The sequence below is a fragment of the Balaenoptera physalus genome (assembly GCF_965194825.1).
Source record: "Balaenoptera physalus genome assembly, chromosome: 3".
NCBI classification, from domain to species: domain Eukaryota; kingdom Metazoa; phylum Chordata; class Mammalia; order Artiodactyla; family Balaenopteridae; genus Balaenoptera; species Balaenoptera physalus.
In genome coordinates, this window is record NC_138890.1 from 20,191,368 (window position 1) to 20,210,693 (window position 19,326).

General features: G+C 55.8%; 1 protein-coding gene across 1 annotated transcript in view; it reads left to right on the forward strand.

Annotated features, from left to right (window-relative positions):
- The window catches only part of COL23A1 (collagen type XXIII alpha 1 chain), a 368,401-nt gene extending 349,277 nt beyond the window's left edge, over positions 1-19,124 (forward strand). Inside the window, exons 10-28 of the mRNA XM_082453629.1 lie at positions 684-719; positions 1,135-1,161; positions 2,881-2,934; positions 3,478-3,540; positions 3,941-3,985; positions 5,425-5,502; positions 7,555-7,608; positions 8,237-8,281; positions 9,170-9,259; positions 10,569-10,631; positions 10,932-10,988; positions 11,253-11,279; positions 12,200-12,262; positions 12,347-12,400; positions 12,592-12,618; positions 15,236-15,289; positions 15,582-15,668; positions 17,582-17,620; positions 18,058-19,124. Coding sequence (XP_082309755.1) covers positions 684-719; positions 1,135-1,161; positions 2,881-2,934; positions 3,478-3,540; positions 3,941-3,985; positions 5,425-5,502; positions 7,555-7,608; positions 8,237-8,281; positions 9,170-9,259; positions 10,569-10,631; positions 10,932-10,988; positions 11,253-11,279; positions 12,200-12,262; positions 12,347-12,400; positions 12,592-12,618; positions 15,236-15,289; positions 15,582-15,668; positions 17,582-17,620; positions 18,058-18,060 — 966 coding nt within the window. The 3' untranslated portion in view covers positions 18,061-19,124. The remainder of the gene's footprint in view (positions 1-683; positions 720-1,134; positions 1,162-2,880; positions 2,935-3,477; positions 3,541-3,940; positions 3,986-5,424; positions 5,503-7,554; positions 7,609-8,236; positions 8,282-9,169; positions 9,260-10,568; positions 10,632-10,931; positions 10,989-11,252; positions 11,280-12,199; positions 12,263-12,346; positions 12,401-12,591; positions 12,619-15,235; positions 15,290-15,581; positions 15,669-17,581; positions 17,621-18,057) is intronic.
- Positions 19,125-19,326: the final 202 nt, after the last annotated feature.

The window sequence follows — 19,326 nt, forward strand, 5'->3', positions numbered from 1 at the left end:
CCAAATCCAGATCCACACCCCCAATTCAGATCGTTATCCAGACCCTAACTCTCACCCCTACAGACTCTGACCCAACTCTTATACCCACACTCGAACCCCAGATAGATTCAGAGACCCTAACATTGGTTATAGTCTCACTCCCAATGCACACGCTGAGACCCATGTGAGGCTGCTGTCTCTGCAGATATCTGCCAACCTCTTCTCCTTCTCTCTCTCTCTCTCCCGCTCAGTCTCTCTCTCTCTCTTTCTTTTTCTCTCTCTATTTTTTCTTTACTTCTCTCTCTCTTTCTCCCCAGTACTAACTAAGCCTCGGTTGTCCTCACATAGTCCTAACCCCAATACCGGAGGCCAAACCTCATTGTACTGCCCCTTTCCTTCACCCAGGGGCTCCAACCTGTACTTTCCCTCCAGTGCAGAGCTGGCACCTCCACCAAACTGCCGCCAGGATCCCCTGTCAGGGCAACTGCTCAGTTGGCTCACCAGTTCCTTGTCATGTTGGGCATATAATTCCCTGAGCCTCAACTTTCTTGTCTGTGGGGTGGGGACAGTGATGCCCACTTCTCAGAGGTTTGGTGAGGACAAAATGTACTTGCAGCCCCAGCCCAGGGTCTGGCGGGAGATGTGGGCTCAGTCAACTGTGAGCCCCTGCCTCCCCTCATTGCTCTCCTCTTATGCCTCCTCAGGGTGCCAAAGGAGAAGCTGGACAAGATGGCGAGACGGTCAGTATCCAGGGCATTTCAGAGGCCTGGGCTGGCAGGACCATGGTTCCAAACCCAGAAGCCCCTCTCCCACACACACCCACACCGGGGTTGGGTGTGCGGCTGTACGTGTGTGCACACCTGCGCTCTTGCCCCCCACCACCAGTGGGGAGCAGATGGGCCAGGACTCCAGCCCCAGCAAAATTCTCACAGACCCAGACCCCTAGGAGGGAGCCTGCAGTCCACTTGTCACTGCTTGAGATCTAAAGTGGATTTCTGTCCAAGATACGAACGGGTGGCACAGCCGGGTTCCAGAGACAGCCCTGCCTGCCCTCTGGGACTTGGTGTCACCCTTTATAAAAGAAGGATGCTAAGGAAGACAGCCCGGGAGCCCTGTCTGGGATCATGTTTAACACCCCTTCTTCTCTCATTCCAGGGCCCGAGTGGACCCCCAGGGCCCAAGGTAAGTTCCTCTCACTCCTGTCTCAGGCCTGGGGGTGTGGGGCTCCCTCACCCCACCACCTTCCCCTCCCCCACCCCCACTGAAGCCAAAGTGGCAGGGTTAGAAGACCAAGTTCTGTAACCTTAGGCAAGTGACTTCATCTCTCTGTGCCTCAGTTTACTCATCTGTCAAATGGGGTCATGATAAACTTTTCCTGCCTTTCCTTCACAGCAGGTCGTGAGGATTGAATAATAAAATCCATTAGCTTGTCAGCTCTCTTTTCTTCCCTCCTTGAGCAGCACCTGCCAGGGTGGGAAGGCAGGCTATGGTCCTCCCTGAAGGAACCAGAGCCCCTGGACTGAGCAGGAGGGAAAGGTGGGAGAGGAGCCCCCTTTAGTGAGTGCCTGCTGGGAGTCAAGGGCCTTCAATGCATTCCCTCTAATCTCACAACCACTCTCTGAGGCTGGAGGAGTCAGAGCCCCTCTTTCAGGACCAGTGACTTGCCCAGGGTCACTCAGCTTGGGAGGGACCAGGTCAGGGTCGGAGTGGAGTCCAAGACCGTCAGCCCCAGCACACACATGCATCTCTCTGAGGGGCTCGGGGTCTCTGGGCTGCACTGGATGGGGATCATCAGGGCCACTTCTACCAGAGGAGCAGGTGCCTGGTGTCCAGGTGGCTCTGACCTCTCTCTTGCATCCCCACTCTTGTCTCCCCCGCAAGGTGAGCCCAGTGTTCCTGGAAAGAAGGTGGGGGTGGCTGTGGACGGCCTCTTGGCAGGGATGTGGGAAGTGGCTGGAGAGAAGGGCAGGGGCTGGGCACGGCAGAACCCAACCTAAGTCCTGACTGTGGGTGGCGGCTCTGACCTCTGTCTCTGAAGCCAGGATCTCATTCATTCATTCATTCACTCACTTACTCACTCTTAGAGAAATACATCAAACACATACAATTACTCAAACGTATCAGATTTGTTCCCACGTCAGATTGGTTCTCAAGGTGTGATCCCTGGATCAGCAGTATCAGCGTCACTGGGGGCGCATTAGACGTGTGTGTTCGGGGCCCATCCCAGAGGCCCCGAGTCAGAGACACTGGGGGTGGGCGTGCTCTGGTCAGGCAGCCCCCTGAGCGGCGCTGACATGCGCTCCAGTTTGGGAACCACTGACCCAGATTCATCTTCCCCCATTGCTTCCCGTGGTCGGGCCTCCTCCTACTGGGCTCAGCAAAGCTGCCCCCTCCTCCGGGGGACCGTCCGCAGCCGCCTACTGAAACACGCGCTCTCGCTGAGTCCCTCTCTATGCCACCATTCTCTTATATTCTCTTGTCTACTTCCTGGCACGGGGCTATGAATTTATCTGGATATTTCCTTGCCCTCGGTCTCCTCTGACTCACTGAGCAGCAGGGACCCCATCTGCCTGGCCTGCAGAGGCTGCTCAGAGATGTTTGCTGACGGAGGGAGTGAATTCCCTCTCCTTCACCCACCCATCCATCCCTTCTGCACACACCTGCTAAGGTGTGCTCTGGGCTAGTGCGGACAAGGGACAGAGGTGGGTCTGACCCCACCCCTGCCCTAGAGGGACGAGGAGGGGAGAGGGGCGCTGCCCCGACCCAGTATGACCAAGTGCTGCTGCCAGGAGTGGCCTGGTGTGCTGGCGAGTGCAGAGGGGGGGATGGCCAACTGACTGCCAGAGGACCCAGCCAGTGTGTGCAGGTTGAGGGCTGCAGCCTCCACTGTTCTCTCCTCAGGGAGATGATGGGACACCAGGCCAGCCAGGGCTCCCAGGACCCTCAGGGCCCAAGGTAGGTACATGTCCCCCCCTCAGTGGTCCCCCTGCCTCCCACCTCCCCAGTTCCCACCTGCCTGGTGAAACCCTACGCAGCCCTTTCACATCACGGCACATGGGTTGATGACCAGGACAGGCCAGAGGGAGGCAAGCAGTAAGGCCAGGGTCCCACTCACCAACGGGCCTGGCAAATCACCCAAGCCATTTGCCTCCCCTCACACCCTCAAGTCTTCTGGTTCCCATCTTAGGTGGCCCCACTCTGCCCAGTCCCCAAGCCAGGAACTGGGTGTCTTCCTTGCTTCCCCAAACCCTTAAGACAACCACCAAATCCTGGCCAGCCTGCCTCCAAACTGGCTGAGCCCCTGAGCTGCTCCAACCGTGCGCCAAGACCAAACCAGAAGGGGCCTTGGTCCTGAGTCCTCTGGGCTGCACTGAGCCCACGGCCCCCAACCCCCGGGTGGGCTCAGGCACGTTCTCAGGAACTACTCCGGAAGCCCACAGACCCAGGCGGCCCCCAGCCTGCCCCAGTGCTCTCTCACAGCACACGCCTCTGTTGCAGGGCAAGCCAAGGAGCGCGGGGCCTCAGGGAGAGAATGGCGTGGACAGAGCCCCGGGGCCCAAGGTGACATCACAGTCCACTGCTCTGCCTCCCAAAGGCCCATCACGGGGGGAGATGCTTTCACCTCCAATGTGCCCTTTTAAGTTGGGAGTCCGGGAGGTCCCAGGCCCAGGGGTCTTGTTTGATTGGCAATCAGAAGCCCACCTGGGGGCGGGTGGCAGTGGGTCTGGGTGAGTGATGAGGCCTCACTGTGCAGCCTTGGGCTTCTGGGCCTCAGTGGCCCATCTCTACACAACGAGGGTCAGAGGAAGGTCTCTCAGGCCCTCCCTCAGGGAGCCCCATTCCTGGGATGCCAGTCACGTCCACTCGGCCCTATGTCCTTTGGGGAAGAGGGCACCGGAGGGGGCAGGGGAACTTTTGGCTTCAGCCCCGCACACCTGGCTGTGACCATGCGTCTTCACAGGGGGAGCCCGGCCAGCCAGGCGCCGATGGAGCCACAGGGCCGCGGGTAAGCAGTCTTCCCCCAGCCACACCAGTGGGATCCAGGGGCCTGATTCCTTCCGAAGCCCCTGTCCCCCAGAGACCCCAGAAGAGCTGGCAGGAACTGGGAGTCTTTTTTTAATAATAATAATTCATTAGTGATTTTTTTTTTTTTTTTTTTTTTTTGCTTTTAGTTTCATAATACATGCTTTTGGTAAAATGTTCAACTATGGATGTGAAAATAAGAGTCCCATCCTCTCCCCTCTTCTCCTCCTCCCCAGGAAAGTGTCTGCTCTCCCAGACTCTTTTCTTGGCATATTCAAACATAAACCTTGATTTGTGACATAACGGCGTTACCCTTCCCCTGTGGGGCCTTGCCTTTCCCCCAGCCCCACATCACCGTTCACCCCTGTCTCTGGAGCACAGCCACCGCAGCTGGTCCCAGATCTTTTGTGATGAGCCCCTATCAACACACTTTTAGAACTACATCCCAGCCCCTGTTATTGGCCCTGTGATTTCGAGCAATCACATCCCCCTTATGCTCCCAGAGGCTGCCTTCCTCCTCCAAAACACAGGTCTAAGCCCGCAGCCTGGTCGTGCAGGTGGCCAGGGAATTGGATTAAGCATTGAGTGTGGGAATTCAGTGTACACCTTACAGTTCCGTGAAGGCCATGACCGTGGAGGCAGCTGGCAAATGATGCCCTGGCCTGGGTCTCTCCATCCTGCGCAGATGGCCTCAGGCCTGACCAAAGTGCTCACAGCCCCCGCTGCTCTCCTAGCAGAGAAGAGTGCAGTGGGGAGATGAGGTTCAGAAGGAAAGGTGAGGTTCCAGCAGCAGTGCACATGCCTGTGAGGACGCGTGCCTGTGTGGACACATGCATGTGCAGACACATACATGTGGGCATGTGTGTAGGGGGGTGTGTGCTCAGAACCAGGAGCGAATGGGAGTGTCAGTGCCTGGTGTGTGCAGTCTCCACCTGAGGTTAAGAAACTGAGGTACAAGGGCAGCATCCAGCCGGCACGTCTTTAGTTGGCCTGCGCAGTGTTTTGGAGGGTGTGGGTGTTTTTGTTTGTTTGCCAACATTTAAAAATCTGAAGCACTTCACATCAAAATCAGACTCTCCATTTTCTCTCAAGAACGCAGGGATGGGCCTCAGTGGGCTTCGGTTCCCACGTGAAGGCAAATCACAGCCACCCCCAGGCTAGGCGGAGGTATGTTCCTCAGTTGGCCCCAGGCATCCCCCTTCCCTTGTGTCACCCCCTGCCTGGCCCCTGGAGTGCTCAGTCAGGGTGCCAGCGCCTGAGAGAATACAAGACGACACCATTCTGGGGCCGCCCAGGGTACAGCTGAGAGCTGACCCACAGCTCACGGGCCCTGTGTGCAGCCCTGGTTACTAGGTTCTCTGGGTGAGACAGAAATGACCACCATGCTTTTCCCTGAAATTCTTCCTCTTCTTTCTGCCTCAGGGTCCCCCAGGCCTCAAGGGTGAGCAAGGAGACACGGTGGTAATTGACTACGATGGCAGGATCTTGGATGCCCTTATGGTAGTGTTCCTCGTAGACCCTGATACACCCTTGCTGTTCGTTTCCTGAGAGAATATCCATTTACTTTGTGTATAAGTCCTGCACCTCTTTACACAAGGGACCAGTGGCAGCTTAACACAAAGCCTCCACATTCACCAGGTGCCTGATATGGAAGTCAGCACTGTGTGGAGACCCACACGATGCTGAGAGAGCTGCTGTAAAAGGGGCCCATGTGGCCCTGAGCTCCTCAGAGGCCAAGGCAAAAAGGGAAGCTCGCCCTTCAGAAGCAGGAGGCAGGGCCTCCTGGGGCCTTCCTAGGGAACACAGGCTGGAGGGGGCTGGGTCTTTTAATGACCTCTGGGGGAGAAGAGTGTGGCAAGGCCTGCACCGGGAGGCTCAGGAGATGTGTGGCCTCTGAGCCCGGCCCCAGTGCTGGGCAAACTTGGGACCCATCACCAGTGGAGTGAGGGGTTGGGTGTCAGCTGCTCACAGGTACCAGGGAGGGGAGCTGGGATGGGGAGAGGTGGTCCTCAGAGACAAGACTGGGTGTCAACACCTAATCCCACCTGAGCTTCAATTTCAGTTATCTCCTACAGGCCTCAGGGAAGCACAAGCTGATGGTAACGGTGCCCACCCCAGGCCTGCATGGCGTGGTGTGGTGTGACGTGGCCCAAGGGTGGGCATGTGCATGGTTGTCCAAGAGCCGCATGGAGAAGCCCTATGAGCTCAGAGAGGCGGGAAGTGGATTTTGGATGCCAGACAGGGACAATGACTGGATTCGATGGGCAGTGGGCAGACATAGAGGGGTGAAGGGAACGGCGTGGAAGGTGGGGATAGCTAGAGGCAGGGAGGCCGCCGGGGAGGCATGTGCTGGGCCTGAACCTGGAGAAGGGTGGGTGGAATGGAGGAAGGTTGTAAGACCAGGGGCATCTCAATGGAGGAGCCAACAAGAAGGGGCAGGTTGCAAGATATTGGAAGCAACCTTAGTGTCCATCAACAGGTGAATGGATAAAGAAGATGTGTGTATATATGTATATACACACATACCATGGAATTCTACTCAGGTATTAAAAAAAATGAAATTTTGCCATTTGCAGCAACATGGATGGACTTGGAGGGTATTATGCTAAGTGAAATAAGTCAGACAGAGAAAGACAAATACTACATGATATCACTTATATGTGGAATCTAAAAAATACAACAAACTAGTGAATATAACAAAAAATAAGACTCACACATATACAGAACAAACTAGTGGTTACCAGTGGGGAGGGGTAATATAGGGGTAAGGGATTAAGACATACAAACTATTATGTTTAAAATAAGCTACAAGGATATATTGTACAACACAGGGAACATAACCAATATTTTATGATAACTATAACTAGAGTGTAACCTTTAAAAATTTGAATCACTATTTTGTACACCTGTAACTTATATAATATTGTACATTAACTATACCTCAGTTGTTAAAAAGTGGGGGCAGGTTGGTAAGAGGAGGTGGAGGGAAGAGACCTGGAACTTGCTGGGCTGGGGGCTGGGCGGCTGCGGCCTTTGTGAAGGGGCATGAGTGTGGGGGGTGATGGTGGGCAGCGGGCCTGTGGGAGTCCTGGGTGGGGACAGGAATTTGGGAGTGAAGACACCATCTCCTCCCAGTGAAACCGAGGGACGCCCGGGACCAGCGGATGGCACCAGAGTTCACAGGAGAGGCAGAGAGCACCGTGCTAGGCCACTGGTGGGAATGTGATCTTTGGCTGGCCTTGAATGCCAGCAAGGGTTTTACACTTGCTTCTAGAGGCAATAGGGAGCCATCGCAGGATCTTGAGCAGGAGTGTGTTGTGACAAAACCTATACTGAGGGCAGAGGGGTTCTGGGACCTTTGTGGCAAGTAGACACTGTGACGTCCTACCCGGTACCTGGTGCCGTCTGCCTGGCCTCCCCCAAGACACAAGGCCTGACCTGACTAGGTGGGAAGGGGGCTATAAGGGTCACTGCTGCCTCCAGATGTAGGGGTGGGTGGGGAGTGATGGGGAGGCCCTACCTAAACACTGACCCCTTGACTTTCACACACAGGGTCCTCCTGGGCCACAGGGGCCCCCCGGGCCAGCAGGGATCCCCGGAGCCAAGGTCAGTGCAGATGTAGCTATGTGGTCCCCCCAGGCCCCTGTCTCCAGGGCCCACCTCCCCTCTCCCCTCTGCCTCTGCTTCTCTCCCAGCACCCTGGCCTGGCTTCTGGGGCTCAGAGAAAGTGGCCCTGCTCCTTCCTAACCAAGCTGGGTGCCTTCTTCCTGGCCCTGGGTTCTCCCTGGGATCATTCACACATGTAAGCCATAAATGGACCCCTCATGACATCACAAAGTCCTGCAGATTACATAGCCATTCCTATGGCCTGTGTGCATCATTTACACCTGCCCACTTGGCTCAGGAGAAGGAGCCCAAGACTTTGAAATCAGGCAGGGTCTGGCCTCTGCCATCATCCCTGGGCTGTGTGGCCTGGAGCCTCAGCTTCCAAATCTGTAACCTACCAACTTACTAAAGCCACGGGCTGCACCTGCCCATAGGGGCTGAGGAAATGGAGGAGAGGGTGGTCGGTGCCTGGCACTGTGCTGGACACCCAGTGGGCATCTTCTTGAAGCTCCAACTGCAGGGACCCAACCCAGGGCTGGTGTGCTGGTCAGAGGAAGCCACCTGGCCACAAATTCCTGCCAGGGGCTGTGGAACACCATAACCCCCCTTGCTGTCTATTCCCTTCCAGGGCGAACTCGGATTGCCTGGTGCTCCAGGAATCGACGGAGAGAAGGTCTCTGGGCCTTTCATTTCCTTGGTGATGCTGGTGCCTGGCGTCGGACTGTGTGTGTGTGTGTGTGTGTGTGTGTGTGTGTGTGTGTGTGTGTGTGTGTGTGTGTGTGTGTGTGTGCAGAGTTGGAGAGAGGCAACAGAACAGAGTGGGCTCTGGAGCCTGTGTGCAAATCCTGGTTCTGCCCGTAGACCTCAGGCAAGCTACTCACTTTCTGGCAGCCTTAGGTCCTCACCCACAGGTGAAGATGGTATAACAGGGCTGCCATGAGGGTTAAATAACTGTGTATGGAACACACTTGAGAGCAGTGCCCGCATGTAATAGCAAAGAGTCTTCAAATGTTAGCTAAAAGTATCACTGTCGTTATTAATATTATTCCAAGTATACATGTGCGTGTGTGATCCTACATAGACACGACAGTGTCCATGAGAACCACTTAACATTCGTGGGTGTGCTTTAGCACTGGGTCCCTCGTGTGTGGCACACAGTGGATGTTACAAAATTGGTTGAGTGAGGGAACGCAGTGGCTGGAAGAGTGACTGAGGGATGGTTGGTTGTATGTGGGGCTCCCACCATTGGCTCCTGAGATGTGAGCACAAGGTTGTCCCCAAACCCCATATGCGCCCCTTGGTAGCTGCCCAGTCCCAGTCCCACTTGCTCCACCCCCTCTGCCCCCTGCCCCACCCTGCACCCCTGCTTGCAGTGCGGCAGGCCAGGGGCTGCCCCTTCAGTGTCTCTGACCAGGCCCCTCTGCTCATTCATCACCTGGTTTGGAGGGGAGGACCCACAAGGAGGAGGTGGGGGTCTGGCTTGGCCTGGACTAAGCTCTGGGGACCTGCCAGCATGGGGGGGAGGGAAAGTGCCTACTGTACCTTGTTCTGTGGTTTTCAGGGTCCCAAAGGACAGAAAGGAGACCCAGGAGAAGCCGGGCTGATAGGACCCAAAGGGGAAGCAGGAGAGATGGGCCTGTCAGGCCTCCCGGTACGTGGCTGGGTGGACCTCACCCTACTTGCCCCGTGTAGGGGTCCCAAGGTGAATGCATGCCCCCCACGGTGGCTGCCAGGGACTGGGGCCCTACGGTCCTAGTCTCAGCCCAGCCCTGGCCCACCGGGCCTTTGAAAGGAAGCTCTGGGCTGCCCTGACTCTGAGCCCCCACTTCCTCCTCTGTAGAAGGACCTACCACTTACCCCCCAAGGCCTCCTTCAGGTGAAATAAGGAGGCCCCGCCTAGTGTCCAGTGGTTAGACTGGGAGCTCTGACAGCCCAAGTTTGCATCCTGCTCCATCTCTTACTGACTCTGGAACCCTGCACAAGTGACATAACCTCCCTGGGCCTCAGTTTCCTCAGCTCTAAAATGGGGGTGAATAAAAAGAAACGAAATTGAGTTATTTGTAGTGAGTTGGATGGACCTAGAGTCTGTCATACAGAGTGAAGTAAGTCAGAAAGAGAAAAACAAACACTGTATACTAACACATATATATGGAATCTAAAAAAAAAAAAAAATGGTTATGAAGAACGTAGGGGCAGGACAGAAATAAAGATGCAGACGTAGAGAATGGACTTGAGGACATGGGGAGGGGAAGGGTAAGGTGGGACGAAGTGAGAGAGTGGCATGGACATATATACACTACCAAATGTAAAATAGATAGCTAGTGGGAAGCAGCTGCATAACACAGGGAGATCAGCTCAGTGCTTTTTGACCACCTAGAGGGGTGGGATAGGGAGGGTGGGAGGGAGACGCAAGAGGTAGGAGATATAGGGATATATGTATATGTATAGCTGATTCACTTTGTTATAAAGCAGAAACTAACACACCATTGTAAAGCAATTATACTCCAATAAAGATGTTAAAAATAAATTAATTAAATTAAATTAAGTGGGGGTGATAATCTCCCACTCCTACGAGGGAACACATGGACAGGGCTGAGAATGATTGGCTAACATGTGATAAATACCCACTGTCACCGTCATTTTTATCACTGCTCTTGTCATGCGTGGCTGGATGCAAAGAGCTGCCACCACATCATATCCATTGTCCATCCATGAGGCTTACTCAGCTAGAGAGCTGGTGCCAGGATTTGAACTCCTGGTCTTTGCTTCCAGAGCCCCTGGCTGCCCCCGCCCCACAGGAAACAAACCCACTGATTTAAGGAAAACTATTTTAAGCTGCAAAGGCCAACTTATTGCTGCTGCCCGGAAGCCTTATGGGGGAAGGAAGGGGAGGTGCTGAGCCCCATGGATGGTGATTTTGGTGACGGACAGAAAGGGCTCAAGGCCATCCTATCCTGCAGGGTGCCGACGGCCCCAAGGGGGAGAAGGGAGAGCCGGCATCTGACAACCTACAGGAGAGCCTGGTAAGGGGGCTGCTGAGGATCTCTGCTGAGGGCTGGCTGGGGCCCTGAGCCTTGGGACACAAGGGCCACCTGGCCTGACCAAGCCCAGGGCAGGGAGGGAGGGGGAGGGGGAGCCTGAGGCCTGTCTTTGAACCCAAAGGCCAGCACTGGGCCTCCCACCAGGCAGTGCCCTCCTGGGGGCAGCAGGGAGCTCGGCGCCCACACCCAGGGAGTGTTCCTCCAATGTCGGATGAACTCAAGTGTGGGTGAGTGAGGGATGACGGGGCGATGGGTGACTAATCCACCTCTGACCCTTCCTAGGCCCAGATCATAGTGGAACCAGGGCCCCCAGGGCCCCCTGGTCCCCCAGGCCCCATGGTAAGAATGTTTGGCTTGAAGCAGCTGGGATACGAAGAGGGTGGTGGGCTCAGGCCCAGGGGAGGAGAGGATACCCCAGGGGGGAGGGGGCACATCAGACAAGGAGGGCAGAGCCCAGGTCTGGGCTTGGGAGGCCACAGAGGCCAGGGCCACAGGGGCCAGTGAGTGGCCTGCAAGCCTATGTGGCCACTGCAACAGGGCCTGACCTGGAGGTCTAGACCCAGCCTGATGGCCTTTCTGACCTGCTTTCTCCTCCTCCTCCAGGGCCTTCAGGGAATCCAGGGTCCCAAGGTGAGTCCTAAAGCACGGGTAGGAACCCCTCCCACTTGCTGCAGGCTCACAGCCTGGACAGTTCCAAAAAGTCTTGCTAGTAGGCAAAGCGAGGGCCCCATGCTCGGCCCTGGACCAGCCCTGCATCTTCCCAGGGCCTGGCCATTCCCAATCCCCTGTAGAATAACCCCGCTGATGCCCCCCACCCAACACTTGGCCTCTCCATTCCTTGTCCCCTCCCCTAGTGCACATCTGTCTCTCAACTGCTCACACCTGGATATGAGGTCTTGGGTTTGGTGTATATTACATAAAGTCGTGTCCTCTGCTCTTAAATTAAAACCGTGAGTGTGGCCTGACCGTGTGCCCTGCCCCAGAGAGGCCAGCTGGCCTCCCTGCGTCTCCCTAGTTTACCCTGGGAGAGAGCACATCTCTGCTTCCCGAGCTCAGAGGCCGAATGGGACCTCAGAGTCATGGAATCCCAGAGATGAGTAGAGCCGAGCATGTGGCCTGACCAGATGTGCTGCTTCTGGTTCTGTTTTGTCCCGAGCCCTCCCCGGATCATGTTTAGAAGAAGCAGCTGCTGTCAGGGATGGGGTCCAAGACTGGGACTCAGAAACGCAGTTGCCACTCAGCCCTGCCACTTCCTGGCTGTACAACTGGGCCTGTCCCTGCCCCTCTCTGTCCCTCTGTTTCCTCATCTGTGAAATGGGTGTGACCATAACCACCTTCCATGACTACTGAAAAAGCCCACATGTGAGAAAAGGTAAAGTGTGCACACCCACATTCTGATTATTTGCACAAGAAGGGAGCCAGGGCCAGGCCTGTCAGAGCTTGGAGTCTGTCCCTCTGCCCTGTACACCTTGGTTCCCGCTCAGGCCCCAAGCTTTCCTGTCCTGCCATCTGTCTGGCCCCCTTAACTGATGTCTCCCCTTTGCTTCCAGGGCTTGGATGGAGCAAAGGGAGAGAAGGGCATGTCGGGTGAGAGAGGACCCAGTGGCCTGCCTGTGAGTGTCATGAGCCTTGTTTGTCCTTAGAGGTGCTAATTTCTATAACTGTCATGCCTCTTGACCCATTCCTTTTCCACCCAGGGGCCAGCTGGCCCTCCAGGCCTTATTGGGCTGCCAGGAACCAAAGGAGAGAAGGTAACAACCTCCCTTTAATGCCCCGCAACTATGGTGTCACTCAGTCCTGGGGGCTCAACCCCTGCACTTCACTGGTCCCTGGGGCCAGAGTTCAGGTTCTGTGGACAATTCACAGGGCTGAACTTCCCAGCAGCTGTGTTCCCAGCACCTCCTTCTCAGCCCCCTCACATCTCCTCTTTGTCTCTTCTCAGGGCAGACCCGGGGAGCCAGGACTAGACGTAAGTATCTCACCGTTCACTGTGACCGGGTCCCTCCCGTGTGGAAGTTTTGCCCTCATGCTGCCCATTCAGTAACTTGATCTGGTTGGCTTGGATGTATCCCCCTTCCCCATGGCTGGGACTACAACCGACTCATTCCGCCCATGTCCCCATGGCTAAGTCCAACACACAGCCCAGAGTAGGTGCTTTATTGATGGAAGGATGGATGGATGGAGGGGTGGTTGGGTGGATGGTGGATGATAGAGTATGGAGGGTGGATGGGTGGATGAAGGATGGATGGTGGGTAAATGAGTGATGGATGTAAATAAATGATGGATGATGGATGTAAATGAATGATGGATCATGGATCACGGATGTATGAATGATAGGTGAATAGATGATGGACGGAGGATGGTGGAGGATGGATGGAGGAGAGAGAATGGATGGATGATCCAGTGGAGTAGGGAGGTGGGAAGAGCAGTGAGGAGCCTGCTGCCATATCCTGGTGGAAGATGACGAGGCTCGGCTAGGGCAGTACCGTGGGAAGAAGAGAAGGAGAAGTATTCGCCCAGTGTTGATTGGATCAAGAGACAGAAAGCACAATTTAAACTGGTTTAAACTGACTCATGACTGAAAAATCCAGACGTATGACACATAGATCCAGGGCTCAAGTGTGTCAACACGACCCAACCTCTCACTCTGTCTTGTCTCTGCTTCCTCTGTGTAGTCATCATTCCAGGTCCCACATGGTGATGAGATGGAGCCAAGAGCTCCAGACCTGCATCCCCCTGGGTCCAAATCCTGGAGAAAGGCATTTGCCTCACTCTCTACTCTTTGAGAAAAAGTCTTACCAACTCTCCTTGGCCCCAGCTGGGTTAACGCTGAAATGTCACTTGCCATAAGAATGCAGTGCCCTGACTGCCCAGCCTGCTCACATGCTCCATCCTGGAGCTGGTGGTGGAGTTGGTGAATTGTGAGAAGGGAGGGTGGTTCCCAGGAAAATCAGGTAGCTATTGCAAGGGAAATGGTGACCAGATGCAGGCAGGGCTGCAAGGGCTCTGGCCTCCACCCTAGACTTTAAGGAGAAAATGTCACCATGGAAAGCACCTGCAGACAAGGAAGAGGAAGAACTCTAGACTGAGTTTCTGACTGGGAGGGTCACGTTACGTCGATGAGGAGGGTCAGGAGAAGAAGACACTGATGAATCCAGCTCAGGCTGTGGACCCAGGGAGGTAGTGGGGGTGGAGCAAAAAGGACTCCATGCCACCAGCTGCTCACTGTGGCCACAGCTGCTCTCTGGGAGGCCTGGAGCTCAGAGTGGCATCTCAAAGCCACACCTACCTGCTCTACCTGGCAAACTCCTGGCACCCACTCCACCAGGCCCCGCTGAAATAGGGAGTCTGCTCGGAAACCTTACCTGACCTCACACCTGGACAGAAGAGCCCCTCTCCCTGGGACCCCATAGTACCTGGTTCAGACCGCTGTCACTGACCATTGATCATCATCTTCTGCACCCCACTGCCTGCCATGTTAGACTGTGTACCTTTGTACCTGCAGGGTTTTAATTTATGGAGGTGACTTAGTGATGACACAGAGAGGCCAAATGCCTTTGACAGAAGAACTTATAACTTACATTTCCCAAGGAAATGGCATGTCCCACATGGGGCCACATGGAGACACAGCAGTTTTGGTTGGCAGGCAGTAAGGAGTGAGGAAAAAGCCTAGGCCAGGGCTTTTATTGGTGTTTCTATGGGAAAAGCAAGGCAGGGCAGAGCAAACAGTTTAGGACTGGCTAGTTTAAATAATCCTGGCAGGCTTTGGGCTATAGGGGTGGTCTCTTGTTGCCTGCTACCTGGTCCTGGCATGATTTGGGCCAGGGGAAATATTGACTTGGTGTGTGAGTTAGATAGAGTGGGTAGTTGGGGGATTGGTTGGTTTGCATCTGAAAGGCATGCTCCCAGCCTAGCCCTTTGCTGTATGTAAGAGTTGGCTACCCCTGGGAGAGGCAGCCTCTCCCTAGCCAGCAAGATTTTGAGGATATCAATGTATCATATTTCTAAAAACAACATAATAAATATAAGAGGGAACATATCAAATCTGGTTTTCTGCCCTCAGCATTCAGCCCAAAGCCCAGTTCCTAGTGGATGCTTAGAAATGTTGGTTGGGTAGATGAACAGATGGACAAATGGATGGATGTGTGGGTAGGCGTATAAGAGTTTGAGCCAAAAGCAGAGAACAGAGGGCACCATTACTTGGTCTGCTGAAGATGGTGATATAAACTTCCATGGGTTTCCTGTGTCTCTGTCCCCAGCCAAGCCTGGGCCAATGCATGCTGCATCTGACTTGACATAAGAGAAAGCCCCTTGCTAGCAGTTCCACGTGAGGGCTTCCATCCAGAAACAGCAACAGTGTTCTACTTTGGAGGAAGCAGTGCTGGTGTCCTGAATGCATGCTTTTCTCTAAGTCATCCTGGTACCCAGTATCTGTGTCACCTAGGAGCTGGGGCTGGTCCAGCTTGTACCACGAATATGCGTGGAGGGAAGGGGCAGAGGTGGGTCGGAGAGGAGCAGAGATAAACAGATAAGCCGAACAGACCTCAAATTTCATCGTCAGGTTTAACCTTTAATCCTTTTGTCAGGGTTTCCCTGGACCTCGAGGAGAGAAAGGCGACCGGAGCGAGCGTGGAGAGAAGGTGAGTGAGGTGGAGAGAAAGTGAGGGGCAGCTGGAGAGAAGGTGGGGGCAGGAGGAAAGAAGGAGGGAGGCAAGTGAAGAGAAGGAGGGAGCAGGCAGAAAAGAAAGGACGCGGGAGACAGGAAGCAAGCAGAGAGAAGGCGGGGTGGGCGGGAGGAGGAAGGGCCGAGAGGCTGGGATGCGGGCAGGAGGGCAAGGGTGGCTGCGGGCCCCAGGCCCATCTCTCTGAGAGGCACTGGGGGCACCCTGGGCCTGGCAGCCACCGCCACACCCCATCTCCCTTCTTGCACAGGGGGAGCGCGGTGTCCCCGGTCGGAAAGGAATGAAAGGCCAGAAGGGCGAGCCGGGACCCCCAGGCCTGGACCAGCCATGTCCAGTGGTACGTGTTGGCAAGACGTGGGAGCCCCAACCAAGGTCTTTGCTGACTCGTGCCAGGGTGGGGCCATGTCTTCCCTGTACTCAGAGCTCAGCTGCAAGTCCCAGGGGCCCCATGGGTCCCGCCCTGGGGGGCCCACACTGCGGGGCCACCCCTGCCGTCTCTGCTGTCATGGAGACTCCTCTTGCTCTGGTCCTGACCCCTCCATGGGCGAGGCTGAGGACCCACCCTGTCTATAGAGAGGGAGGCCTGGTCAGGGACAGAGCTTCCTTGGACCTAAAGGGGGATGGGACCACCCTCACCTCTCTGGGGGTCTATCCCATCCCAGAGGAGGATTTTGCTGGTCTGAGTAGCCCCACACTCATCCCCTGCATCCCCTCCACATGCCCCAAAGCCCCTTCCCTTCACAGCCTTTCTCCTTTCCTGCTTCTTTACAACAGCCTCTCACGGCCCACCAGACTCAGTACCTGAAATAACCAAAGTTTGGTTCTCTTTTTCTAGAAGGCAGGGAGGGTTTACCTGTCAAACTCTTCCAATGGAGCTCAGAAAAGACAGGAAAAACAAAACAGCTGAGTTTTCATACTAAAACTCACCGGATACTCACATCTGGCCTTCCCCGCCGGGGACCTGGAGCCACGTTGTGTACCCCTTCCAAAGGGGGTTCAGGAGCAGGGACCCCTGAGGCCCAGTCCTCTGACCTCAAGTGGGTCATTTGGCCCTCTGTTCCTCAGTCTCCTCATCTATGCAATGGGGGTGCTAATCCCTAGGTCCAGATGGCTTTGAGGAGGCAATGGGAAAAAACAGAAAGAGCAGAGCAGGAGGCAAGCACACACTGAAAGAGCCAGGGCCAGCCCTGACTTCCCTTCAAGTCCTCAAGCCTTTGTCTTTGAAACAGGAGAATCTTAAATGCGGAGGCAGGCGAGGGGCGCCGGGCTCCAGGGGCCTGGCGAGGGGCAGCAGACCCTGCCCTGCGGTACGCGGCCTGGCCTGCTGTGTGCTGTGTGCTGTGTGCCGTGCTGTGCTGGGCATTCTGAGCTGCCTGTGCCCGCTGCTCCGCCCTGCCTTCCTCCATTCTGCCTGCCTTTCCATTCTTCCCCCTCCTCCCCACTTCCCTTTCAGTCCCAGGCTCCGCCCCTGGTGGATGCAGGGCAGTGCCGGGGATGTGCTCCCACGTGTCTGAGGTCTGCCTGTGTGCTTTGGAACGGAGTGAAGTGTTGTCCACTACGGCGTCCACCAGGGACGCTAGGCTGACTGACGGGTCAGCGTTTGTCCGTCTCCAGCTCCCCACCTCTGGACCACCTGAGGAAACCCGCCCCCCTGCTTGTGTCTGGTGCCTCCAGACGATCCCCACCCCAACCCCACACACACACCTCCCCACCCTGGCCCAGTGTCCACCCTGACCTCAACCTCCCTTGTCTGCCACTCAGATCCAGACACAGGGACCAGGACAGGCCAAAAGGGAATCCCGTTTCCTAGACTGTCCTTCAAATACTCTTGGACACATGCCTGAGAGCTCTCAGGCCCCCAGTGTGAGCTGTCAGAGCCACTGTCACAGCTGCCCGACAGAAAGCCATGCAGCCCCTCACAAGAACCAGGGCCAGGCCCTACTCCTGGCCTGTGGATGTCTGGCATGATGCCCTGTACTCCATGGTGTCCTGGTTCTGCCCACGGCACACATGTCCCAGCAAAGCCCATGGGGGCAGACTTGGAATAAGCACAGAGAGGGGCTGTCACGTCCCATGGCCTGACTACCCAGGTGGACAGGGCAGGCATTCGGGCCCTGCCTCAGTGGGGTCCGGTGGCCTCAGGTGGCAGCTCTCTGGGCTGCAGCTCCCTACACCAGGGGCAGGAGTGTGTAGGGCACAGAGAGCTGACCAGCCCCCCATCCTTGTCACTGAAACCTTCTTCCTTTCCAGGGCCCTGATGGGCTGCCCGTGCCTGGCTGCTGGCATAAGGTACCTTGCAGGGAAGAGTCTCCAGGGCAGGCTGGGAGGAGTGGGGGGCCCAGGGGGCCTCAGGGCTGGGTGCCTGCTGCTCCCCACACAGTGACTGAGCAGCCAGGTCTCCCCGAGATGACCCTAGATTTGACCCTCCCATCACGTGGCCCCAGGCCCGGGGCTGTGATCCTAGGTGGTTGTGCACAGACCACCCTCTTGGTCATACAGGGCTCACTCAACGCCTGGCCCTCCCAGTGCAAAGCCATCAGCACCCTCTGGGACTTTGTCCATACCGCCCCGCTGAGAGGGGGTGGAATCCAGGAGATTGGGATGAGAGGATTGGGGGCGCAGCTGTTCCTGAGGAAATGAGCAGGACGGGGATGCCCAGACCAGGGACAGGGCCTCTGGGGCTTCCCGGTCCCCTCCTCACCTTCAGTCTTTCCCTCCTTTTCCAGTGATCCCAAGCACGCATCTCACAACCTGTACAGATCCGTGTGGACATTTTTAATTTTTGTAAAAACAAAACAGTAATATATTGATCTTTTTTCACGGGATGCACCACCATACCTGTGGCCTTTTGACATCTGAGAGTGTGCCCAGCCCAGCCCCAGAATGATCAGCATGTGAAGCTGCCAGGAAAGTGGACAGGCCCATTGGGGGCAATGTGTACTTGAGGGGCACCCTCAGGACTTGGCTTTCCCGGGAAGGAGATGAAGGTGAAAGTGCCTGGCTCAGGAGAGGCTGCAAAGATGCCAGCTTGGGCCTTCAGTCACCTGATTAGCAGAGACTCTGGCTGTCCCACTGCCCTGCAAGAGCCTGCCCTCTGAAGCTCTGGAGCCCAGGGTCCAGGCCATCCAAAAAGGCTCAGGGCATGAATGGCAAATGCAGCTGCTCCTGGCCTCTCTGGCCTCTGCACTCAGCCACAGCCAGCTGACAGGACTCCCACCCACCACTTGTAGCTGGACACGGGGAGCTGTGGGAAGCACCCTAAGGGGTTGAGCTCCCGCCAAGTTCCGTAGGCCTCAGGAACCAGCCTGCCTTCCGTGAGAACAAGTGTCCTCTGGCCAGGAGTGGAAGCCAAGCGCTGTGATAACTACCACATGGACCCAGCAGAAGGGAGCCCTATGATCCCCAAATGTGGAGGTCCCAGGCTAGAATGTCTGTTGTTCCTGTCTCTCCACCACCCACAGCAGGGACCTGATGGGACTTTGCCTGCCTGAGGAGATGGACCTCAAGCTCAGAGTTTGGGTCTCACCGACCCCAAGGCTCCCACCCAGGGGAACTCTGGTCAGCCTGCCAAAAATGAGTCCTCCGGGTGAGCTATGCAAATGAAGAGAGCCTCAGGGCTGCTTCCAGGGCTGCCTAAGTAGGGCACCTATGCCCTGAGCCAATGATGCTCTGAGAAGAGGCTTCCCCACCTCTGACAAGGGTTCCCGGCCACCAGCTCCAACCCAACCACTTGCCTCCCCTCTCTGTGTAGATGGAAATTGTTGCGTGAAATAAACAACAAATGTGTGTCTTGGGTATGCCTGTCCTTGAAGACTGCCCCTAGCACCATCCCTAGGTGAGGTTTCAGCCTGGCTATTGCTGGGTGGGGAGGGATAAGGGAACTCTCCCTGGGCCAGAGCCACCCCAGAAACCAGAGGAAGTAGTTCAGGCTCACAGCAAAGATGGGGTTTGGAGTTAGGAAGACACAGACTCAAGGCCTAGCCCTGCTACATACC